The sequence below is a fragment of the Erigeron canadensis genome, chromosome 6 (genome assembly GCF_010389155.1).
Source record: "Erigeron canadensis isolate Cc75 chromosome 6, C_canadensis_v1, whole genome shotgun sequence".
Lineage (NCBI taxonomy): Eukaryota > Viridiplantae > Streptophyta > Magnoliopsida > Asterales > Asteraceae > Erigeron > Erigeron canadensis.
In genome coordinates this window covers 20,935,498-20,946,444 of record NC_057766.1, presented here as the reverse complement: position 1 = coordinate 20,946,444, position 10,947 = coordinate 20,935,498, and the positions used below count along the sequence as shown (strand labels likewise).

Below are 10,947 nucleotides of genomic sequence, written 5' to 3'. Positions count from 1 at the left end.
GGGAGAGGATTCTATCAAGTTGGTCAACAAGACTAGTCATGTTAGTCAAATCTGGACCCTTGGATTAAAATCAATAGTTAAGATTCAAAGTTTATCTTTCAATCTTGACCCTTGAGTTCAATCTGATGATCAAAATGTTTTTAACTTGATCAATCAAGTTGGAAACAACTTGAGAGAATCCTTTCCTTTATATGTATAGCTGACTAGCTCTGATAAAAAAATATATTTTTTTTTTGTAAATGAGTTAATTAAAGAAAGATTCAAAAAAATAAAAAAATAAAAGTCAAAAAAAAAATAAGCTAAAAAAATCAATAATAAATCTTCACTCCCTTGTCTTCTTAAGAGTCTTCTATCAGAATCTTTACCCTATATATATATATATATATATATATTAAAAGAGTAGTTAACCAAGCTTTCTAAAGACTTTTTCAAAATTAAACATATATTAAAACATTGTCACGTAAGATTTTTCTCATGTGGTATCCCCATATTTTTTTACAATATTTTATCTTAATCTAATTCATTTACAATTATTACATTAAAAATTAAATAAAAATAAATATTATGTGCGATTCTTATGTATTAACTTATTCCATCGTCCATATAATTTTGGAAAATATATTTTCAAATACAATAAAATATAATTTATTTATTAGAATGTCATCAACTATAGATTTAATTAACTAAATTTTAGATCCGTGTCAAATACACGGGTTTTACAACATTAATAATATAAGAATTAATATATGAAAAAAAATACTTATACGTTAAATGTAAAAATATAGTTAAAAAGAAATTGAGATATTAAAATATAATGTTGAAGGTTAAATAGAAGATTTTGTATAGGGAAAAGTGAGTATGAAGTTGTTCCCCATCTAAGCTTAGATGAGGAACCTTTCACATACAAATATTATAATATTTGTTTGAAATTTAAATAAATACATGGCCCCCATGATTTTTATAATTATAAAAATCAAATGTGAGAAATTCTCTATCTAAGCTTAGATGGAGGACAACCCTATATTCACTTCCCCTATTGTATATTACAATTGGCAAATATTTAATATACAATGTCCTAGTTGTAATAGGGATATTATGGAGTCTATGTTATGGTTTTAAACTTAAGTTCTCGCTAATGATAATTATATGAGTGGTCATTAATTAGCATAAAATAGTTATAACTTCATTATAAATTTTGAAAACTGAACATTTAATACGAAAGATATAGGTTTTTTATAAACGATATTTCTAAAAGCCTATAGTTAACATTTTCCATAAACTTATTAATATATATTAAAAACAAATGTACGAAAGTACGTGAAAAAAATAGTAATGAGCCATTTTTATTTCATTGGGTCTGTTTTCATTTTCTTAACGGATCAACTTCATTTTTTGGCCCGTTTCATTTTTTTAATTTTGGGCTTTACATATTATGTTTTGATCTTTTAAATTGCTTCTAATTTGTTTATAAAGATCACTCATTTCACTTGCATATTAATATTTTTTTAAGTTTGCTATTAAAATGATCTCGTCTTATTACACATAACTATTACATAATATATATATATATAGTAGTATTGTGTACGTTTTGGATATATACATCTAACAATCTCTGAAGATTAGTTTGCAATACTTATTAGTTTTTAATTTTATTTCGGTTGATGTTTTGTTATTATGGATTATTTTCGTTTCACTTTCTATTTTCAATGATTTTGGAAATTATCTTTAATTATGTTTGTAATATTATTTTGTGTTTTTATTTCAATTATTCTACTTTCATACCTATTATCTTTTAGAATTTATATAATTTATCAATCAATTATATAATTATACTATCAAAATTCTTTAATTTATAATTGCTTACTTATTAAAAAAAATAATATTAACTCAGTTCTTGAACTATATAATGTTTCTGAAAACATGTTATAAATTCTACATAATACATAATATTATAAATATAATATCTCCCGACCCAATGCCCAAGTGACGTATCTCGTTATTTATAAAAACAGCTTTTTTTAACCAAGCATTTGAAGCTTTAAAAGTTGGGCCAGAAATTCCATGTTTATTTGGCAAACAAAATTTTATTCAGGATTACCTTATTTGTTTTAAGATCTATTTTACAGTGTTAAACATTTATTTTATTTGATGCGATGATAATTAAAAAAAAACGGAAATTGATGAGAACTCCTTAGGCCTATGTACCTTTTTGATACCCACATAACCCCACCAAGGATAGTGTCATGTTTAAATTCTTACCCGGGGTTCAAGTCGATCTCCATTTTTTTTTGTCCTTTTTACATTCTTTCGAACCTCTTGTTCAATTTATTCTCCCGACCATTGGTCATGTATTTATATATGTATCTTCAGACAACGTCTTTATATTTACATATTGAGTAGTATATTAATAATATGTAGGAGTATGTTTTAACGTTTTCTTTTGTTGAGATAATAAAATTGTTGACTTCTGTCATCCGACTAACAAAATTTTATTTAGGATTACCTTATTTGTTTTAAGATCTATTTTACAGTGTTAAACATTTATTTTATTTGATGCGATGATAATTAAAAAAAAAAAGAAATTGATGAGAACTCCTTAGGCCTATGTACCTTTTTGATACCCACATAACCCCACCAAGGATAGTGTCATGTTTAAATTCTTACTCTGGGTTCAAGTCGATCTCCATTTTTTTTTTGTCCTTTTTACATTCTTTCGAACCTCTTGTTCAATTTATTCTCCCGACCATTGGTCATGTATTTATATATGTATCTTCAGACAACGTCTTTATGTTTACATATTGAGTAGTATATTAATAATATGTAGGAGTATGTTTTAACGTTTTCTTTTGTTGAGATAATATAATTGTTGACTTCTGTCATCCGGCTAACGATCGTATATAACACTAGTTTTTCTATATGTAAAAAAATGTTAGAGTAAAATATATTATGGTTAATGTTTTGGGTAGACCATAACCAAGCCCACTGCCCACATAATTGAGCCCCCACGTCATTACTAACTTCACATACCACGAAAAATAAACCAAATTATACGTTGATCAACGCATGTCTAATTCAACCTAAATTGATTTAGATTGTCAGTAAAACACACGTAAAACTAATCCATAACTGAACTTCCTAGAAAGTATATTCATCCAGTTTAGAAGAAGAAAATTGGCGCAACAATTAGTACATGTGAATGAGACTTGTACTTCATCACTTGTGACTTTAAAAAATGAGCTGGATTTTACTACTTTCTAATTAAAATAATAATGATAATAATACTTATAAAAACCAACCGTTATTGTAAAGTAAATGGTGACTTGGTGAGTTCCCTTTTGATATATCTTTATTCCTCACATTTCCCCTGCCTCTCCATCCTTCACAATACCACCCCAATCTTCTGTGACTCAAATAAATATTTCTTCCCTTTCTTCATAAATAGATGCATTTATCCACATTAATTATTTCATTCACACATTTCATTATTTTACAATGGCCCTGAATCTCATTTCCATCTTCTCTCTTATCTCCTTACTCCTCTGTTTCCATTCCTCTGCTTCACAAAACTCACTCAAACTTAAACTCACACCCATCACAACCCAGCCCATTTCAACCCCAGAATCCAATAATAATAATAATAATAATAATAATCAACATCCATGGATGCAAACTTTGAGTTACTTAACAAAATCTTCATTGGCCCGGGCACATCATTTGAAAAACCCAAAAGATAATTCCTCTGTTTTTAAATCTGAGATTCCTCTGTTTCCTCATAGTTATGGAGGGTACTCTGTTTCTCTTGGTTTTGGGTCACCTAGTCAAGAATTGTCTTTTGTTATGGATACTGGAAGTAGTCTTGTTTGGTTTCCTTGTACTCACCGGTATTCGTGTTCGGGCTGCGATTTTCCGAATATTAATGAGAGTAGTATTCAAAAATTTATTCCTAAGTTGTCTTCCTCTGCCAAGATTCTTGGGTGTACTAATAAGAAATGCGGGTTGGTTTTTGGTTCAAGTAGTCCGGTTAAGTGTAATGGTAAAGAGATTTGTCCTGCGTATATGCTTCAATACGGGTCTGGGTCGACATCCGGGTTGCTATTGTCGGAAACCCTGAATTTTAAGGAGGGTGATGTGACTGATTTTGTAGTTGGGTGTTCAATAATATCGGCTGGACAACCAGCGGGTATAGCTGGATTCGGGCGTGGGCCCGCTTCTTTACCGGTTCAAATGGGTCTAAAAAAATTCTCATATTGTTTGGTTTCTCACCGGTTTAATGATAAACCGGTGAGTAGTGAGATGACTCTTGTCCGGGGTTCCTCTCATTCCAGCACTACAGATGCTGGAATAAGTTATACAAAGTTTCGCAAGAATCCCTCAACTTCAAGACCAGCATTTCAGGAGTACTATTATGTTAACCTCCGAAAAATAACTGTGGGCGGTAAAACCGTGAGGATCCCGTACGGTTATCTTGTGTCGGGATCCGACGGAAATGGTGGAACCATCATTGATTCTGGGACGACTTTTACGTTTATGGATAGCCACATTCATAATTTGGTGGCGAAAGAGTTTGAAAGCCAAATGTCAAAGTATAAACGCGCCAGTGACGTGGAAAAGGGAACCGGGTTGCGACCGTGTTTTAACATAAGCGGGAAACTAACCAAGTTTCCCGAACTAATGTTTCATTTCAAAGGCGGTGCGAAGTTAGCACTGCCTTTGGCGGATTATTTCTCATTTTTCGGGGAGTCGGACGTATTGTGTATGACACTTGTATCGAGCGACATATTGGGGTCGGGAACAAGAACCGGGCCATCGATAATCATTGGAAATTTTCAACAACAGAATGTATACTTGGAGTATGATTTGGAAAACAGTAGGCTTGGATTCAAGAAGCAAATTTGCAAATAAAGAGTTATTCTTGACATTTAATTTGATGTACGAATCTTTTTATTTTTATTTGCAATTATATTTTATATAGTTCCAAATTTCAATAATAACTGTTTAGGTGTAATTTAAAATGATTTTTACATTGTAATAATGAACGACGATTTATAGTGTTCGTAATTATAATAACCTTGGCATATTCGTTAAGGATGTACGGAAAAATTGGTTAAATGTAATTTGTGATGAACTTAGAATTTGACATTATATAAGGTTAGTTGTTTGATTGGAAAGGTCGTGGAAAAATCATCATTGATTTAATCTTTTAAATTGAACATGAAGCTTTGTTTATCGTTAAAAAGAATATGTTTACCGTTTTTAATGTTGAGAATGATGTTTATTTTTAACGAATGTAATTAAGACATTGGTAAAAAGTCAATGACATTATGATTGATCTATCATGGGAGGAGAAAGCCGTTATGTACCAATGCCCCAAAACACCGGTTAAATTTGAAATATTAATTATTTCAAATTTATTTTTAAGAATTAACCCAGAATAATATTATACCATAAAAAGTGCATATCACATGATCTTAAGTTGTCGCAATCAGTCGCACACCAACAGCCCATCCATTGTTGCCAGCCCTCACGTACAAACCACCCCGATGTCGATATATACATATATTTTCAAGGGTTATAATCATTTAAAAACTATAATTTTTTGTGTAAACTAAATACTGATTAAATCAACAATTTTTTTAGTTTCATGCGGTATCAAACACACAATGTTCACGCGCTACCAAAACCACACTATGAATTGAAACTTAAAACAATATGTTTTTAGAAACACATTGTGTTCTGTTTAGATCACAATATGTTTTAACTAGTTTTCAAGTTTTTACGAAAATTTTATTTTTCAAATAAACATTTCTCATATTATAAAAAATATGGTTTAAAACTTTTAAAAGCACATGAACTATCCAAAATTATTCTTCGTCATTGTAATCGCCCAAATACTAGTATGGATGGGGTAAAATAGAATAGCGCATTGGAATGTTCCGACTTTCAGAATGCTCATATATCTATATTATCTTATACTCTCATATTAAAAGTTATATATAAAAAAAAATCTAAAATACCCTTAATTTTTATGTTAGTTTTTATTTTTTAAAATACTTTATTAACCTTTTACATCAATTATTTTTATATCAATTATCTACATTACTTGACACCACATCTCTCACCAACAGTCACCCCCACCACACTGTCGCTGTCACGAACACCGCCGCATTGCGCGAGTATCGTGTTAGTTTTATCTTCTGTAAATTTCTAAATATTTTAGGTCACTTTATTATTACTTGACGAGGACAACGGAAGTGACAGTGCTAGTGGTGAGTGGCGGAGATACGTTCACTTTTGTTCTTTTGATTTTAACAATGTTCAATAAAAGATGTTTAGTGAGATGCTCCCATTTTAAGGAAAAAAAGTCGTACAGTGAGATTTGCAACTATGGCAAGACCAACTCCAACGAAACTCGCACCATTTGAAAGCAAGATGATTCATGAAATACGAGGGTTGGTGTCTGCGCGTTGTGACCGTTAAACGGTGATGATAATACAAAACAGTGAGGAGGAATTGATACGCGTGTATGTAAATACGAAGGAGAGAAAAAAGTTACTGTGTATTAGATCATGATAAGGTGTTTATCTATTATGTTTAGAGATATAAATTTAAAGATAATGTATGAATTAGGGAAAATACGAGGATATTGAAAAAAGTGCTTAAATGACTTAAAATAGAGTTTCACTATATTTTATAAGAGTTTATAGACGTTATAAATAAATCATATAAATGACTTATATACTTCACTCAAATTTTAATGTATTCGAATTTTTAAGTAATTTAAATAAATCTGTACGTTGAGAAAAACAAATTTATAGACTCAGAAAAACAAACACCATAATGATTAGGGTGTCCTACGTCAGTGATTTGTCTAGAGTAACTTGAAATTTTGTTCCTTGCCATAAAATATCAATATCAATTATATTAACCTATTTATTTATATATATACTAAAAACCAACAGGTTTTTATAAGTTTCTATACACATGGTATAACTACATATACATGTAACTTTGAACTCTTTATCTTTTAAACCCCTAAAGATTTTATCTTTTATATTTAAGTCTATCACCTTTTACTACTTCACATTTTAACTCCCTAAAGTTTTCTCTTTACTTTTTAACCCCCAAATTTAAGCCCATCACCTTTTACTACTTTACATTTTAACTCCCTAAAGTTTTCTCTTTACTTTTAACCCCCAAAGTTTTTTCCTTTTACAGTTTAGCCCATCAACTTTTACGTCTTTACCATTTAACGCCCTAAAGTTTTTATCTTTTACATTTTAGCCTATCAATAAAATGCTTTATTGTTACGATGTCAAATAAATGTTTGTTGGTGACTTTATCAAATTTGTAACAAAACATTGTCATTTGAAAAGATAATCTACTTGAGTCTCGCCGCAAGGTGTGTAATATAATCTGTGGCAATGTGTTGAAGCTTAATGAATCATTGTCCACGACGTTACTTTAAAAGCTCTGCGGCAACGCGCGGGTGTTTATTTCTAGTATATACTAAAACCAACTATTTTTTACCTGTATTTATGCATAATGTACAATATACCACTTTCTTTACATATGTTACAATCATATATTGCGTACTAAAAGCCAAAGGTCGGTTCTCTCACAAATAACACTACAGCTAAAAAGTACTCTTTTATTTGCAAAAGGTACAACTTCTAAGGCATACATTTATACATAGGCTCATGAACCACCGTTGCCATCTCTCTCCAAAGTTGGTTACATTTCAAAGTTGATTACAACATACACAATATATAGATACATATACACATAACCACCGCTGCCATCTCTCTCCTAGTCTCCCCTTACAAACTTACAATGCTATACTTCAATGACTTGACCACTACAAATAGAGCCAATATGATACAATAACTTAAGATGAATCTATTCTTACCAACTAATTTACTTCGTCTATCGCTAGGAACAACCATCGACGTCCACCGTCGTTGGTAACCAACACCAGCCTCCTTCACCGCATTTTAAAATCTCAGGGAATATTCAATAGGAACAACCACCGATCTCCTTTTAACTGCCAGTAACAACCATCACGGACCAACGGTAACAACTAAAATTAAGCATAAAAACGAGAGGACGGCTTTCTTATTGATACATTCATATATACAAAATGGATATAAAGAAGATGATTATCAATTATACTAGCAGATTTTCCTCTTAAAGTGGCTCAGAATGAGATCTAAACATAAAATACAAATTTTGGAGAAAAAATAGTTAGAAGAAAATGAGAGACTTTTATATAAAGAGAGATAAGGTACTAGACAAGTCACATAGTTTTTATCACCAGAAACATATAGTAGAGAAATAAACTGGGCTTAAATGGGTTTGGATTCCACATACAACTATTTTCAATGTAATTTGTAGTGCTTTTAAAATGTAATTGAATTTTTTTTTTTTATAAAAAAACGGAATGAGCAATAGATATACCATGTCAAACATGCGTATCTATTTCCTTGACAAATTTTTTCATTGTATTCATATCTTTATTGCATAGTAATTAATCTATCAATAAAAATATAAATTAACTTAAGATTTGTAATTTGTTAAGTCGTAAGTTTCATCAATTAAAAATAGGCTAAATAGTTCGATCGATTGTAATATGGTTTTAATTTTTAAGCTTTTTTCTCTATTGTCTATTTGTTTAACCATTTTTTGATAGTGTTATGATACCTATTACTGTATTTGCATATTAAAATTTCTTTATAGTGTAATATGGTTTTAACTTTTAAGCTTTTTTCTCTATTGTATATTTGTTTAACCATTTCTGTATAGTCTTATGATACCTATTACTCTATTTGCATATTAAAATTTATAGTTTGGTTGTAATTATATAATTGATAACAACGCTGTAATTAAAAGTCATAACAAATCTTTTGTCAAATGTATTACCCTTTAATTGCTTAATTTTGAGCAAATAATCCTTAATAGGCTTTCGTGTTTTAAATCAGGATATTTTTTTTTCCACTCGAATACTATGTTACAGAATTCGTACCCGCGGCTACGCGCGGGATACAAATTCTAGTATACTAAAAACTTATGTAAATGTATAAGTACTTTATGCGTAAAATCTACAAGTTTTTTAAAGCACGTACTAATTTTAACCAAATTTCGTTTTAACCCCTTAGATTTTAACCAAATTTCATTTTAACCACTAAAATTTCTATTTTGTTAACATTTACCCCACATCAAAGTTTTCACTTTCCTTTTTGTGACACTAAACTTTTAAGTTTCATGTTTTCATAAAACAACTTTTACACGGTTACGGAGTTTTACTTTTAAATATTTGGTCTTTGCTTATTTTCATTAATAACTTTTATCATCGTTATGTCTTACGTTCATGTTACATTTAAAACATTAATATAGCTATTATTGTTTATCTTTTTTATAAATCTTAATATTTTTTTTACATTATTTTTATTGTATTGTTACATGTTTAGTTGTTTTTATAATGAAAGTTTTCATCTTTTAACTTGTATTTCACATTAAAATTTTCATTTTCATTTTTAATAACATTAAACTTTTGGGCTCTCAGGTTTTCATCATACAATTTGCACACAGTTATGATTTTACTTTTAAAGATTTAGTTTTTGATTATTTTCTTTCGTTTTTATAAATGTATATAACGTTTTTAATATATAATAATTTTCATCATGCTTACGTCTTACATTCATGAAACATTTAAAACATTAATATAATTATTGTTTGTGTTTTTATATGACTTATTATTCCTTTACAATATTATTAATGTTATTACTAGATGGTTAGTTGTCATTTTTAAAGTTTGGGTTCGAATATTTGACATAAATTTTTCAAAACTAAATTGTATAAAAAACGTACTCCGCGGCAAGGCGCGGAGTCAATAACTAGATTTTTCTAATTTTAACTGTTTCTTGTTTAAAATGTACTCGTATGAATTATTTTTTGTTTTTGTTGGTATTCGTGGAAAGGTAGGAATAAAAATATGTTAAGAGAGCTGAAGGCCAGTTTGCAATGAGAAAGTCTTTCTAAGATATCAATTAACACGAGTACATGACTAGCTTCTTTTGGTTCAAGTGTAACATTAGATGTGTGAACGACTTTTGTATTACACACTATGCTTATATATAGTTTGCATTTGTATGGTTTAGTCACTCCTCAATGGTGTGAGTGACCTGTTATGAGTAAAAATAACTTTTCATAAAAACAATAAAACAAGAAACAACCTTTTGTGTTTTTTGTTCAGTGGAATACTATTAAGCAACTTATTATGTAGTTTATACAATTGGTTTTAGGTGCTAATCTCAAAGATCGAAAAATGAAAGGAACAATAAGTTATTAGTCAATGTTATATGGATAAATTAATATATGTTTCCTTTTATTGTCATGAATTAAGAACGTGTTTATTGTCATCGGTTTCTTAAAAAACAACTTTTGTTGCCCCAATTGCTTGATACGAATTTAATATATTTGAAATTTTCGTTTTACATAAGTTTTAGAAAATTTTAGATATATCGTTATACGTGATTTAATTTATATCTATACTTAGATATATAAATATAAATTGTCACAAAAAATTTTTATATCTTGGTGTCAAAAATCATATAACAAGATTTTGTATTATATATATGAAATTGTGAACGATTTATTAGTTCGTATATATATACATCGTATGTTTCGTTGGTTGGTGAATGGACTTATATGTCAAACTAAGGTCGTTAATTATCTTTGTGCAGTTGGTCCTATGCAACAACTATATACACTTTACAATTTTTGCCAACTCAACTTAATAATGGTTGATGCATACGGATGATATAGCCATCATCAACCTCTTTAGGGCCTACAAAAAAGCAACATAATGTCTCACTTTGTTTCATTCTTTTCTAGAAGTATTTTGTATCCATTAACCGTTTCAATTCATTTGGACAAAATAGTTAATTAATG

The 10,947-nt window shown here is 29.5% G+C and overlaps 1 protein-coding gene across 1 annotated transcript; it reads left to right on the top strand.

Moving 5' to 3' along the window:
• Positions 1-3,325: 3,325 nt before the first annotated feature.
• Positions 3,326-5,061, top strand: LOC122603372 (probable aspartyl protease At4g16563). Its single transcript, XM_043776052.1, has one exon. The coding sequence runs from the start codon at positions 3,493-3,495 to the stop codon at positions 4,900-4,902; it is 1,410 nt and encodes a 469-aa protein (XP_043631987.1). The 5' UTR covers positions 3,326-3,492; the 3' UTR covers positions 4,903-5,061.
• Positions 5,062-10,947: the final 5,886 nt, after the last annotated feature.

Coding starts and splice junctions, on each gene's coding strand:
- LOC122603372 (XM_043776052.1), top strand. CDS start 3,493: ATGGCCCTGAATCTCATTTCCATCTTCTCTCTTATCTCCTTACTCCTC.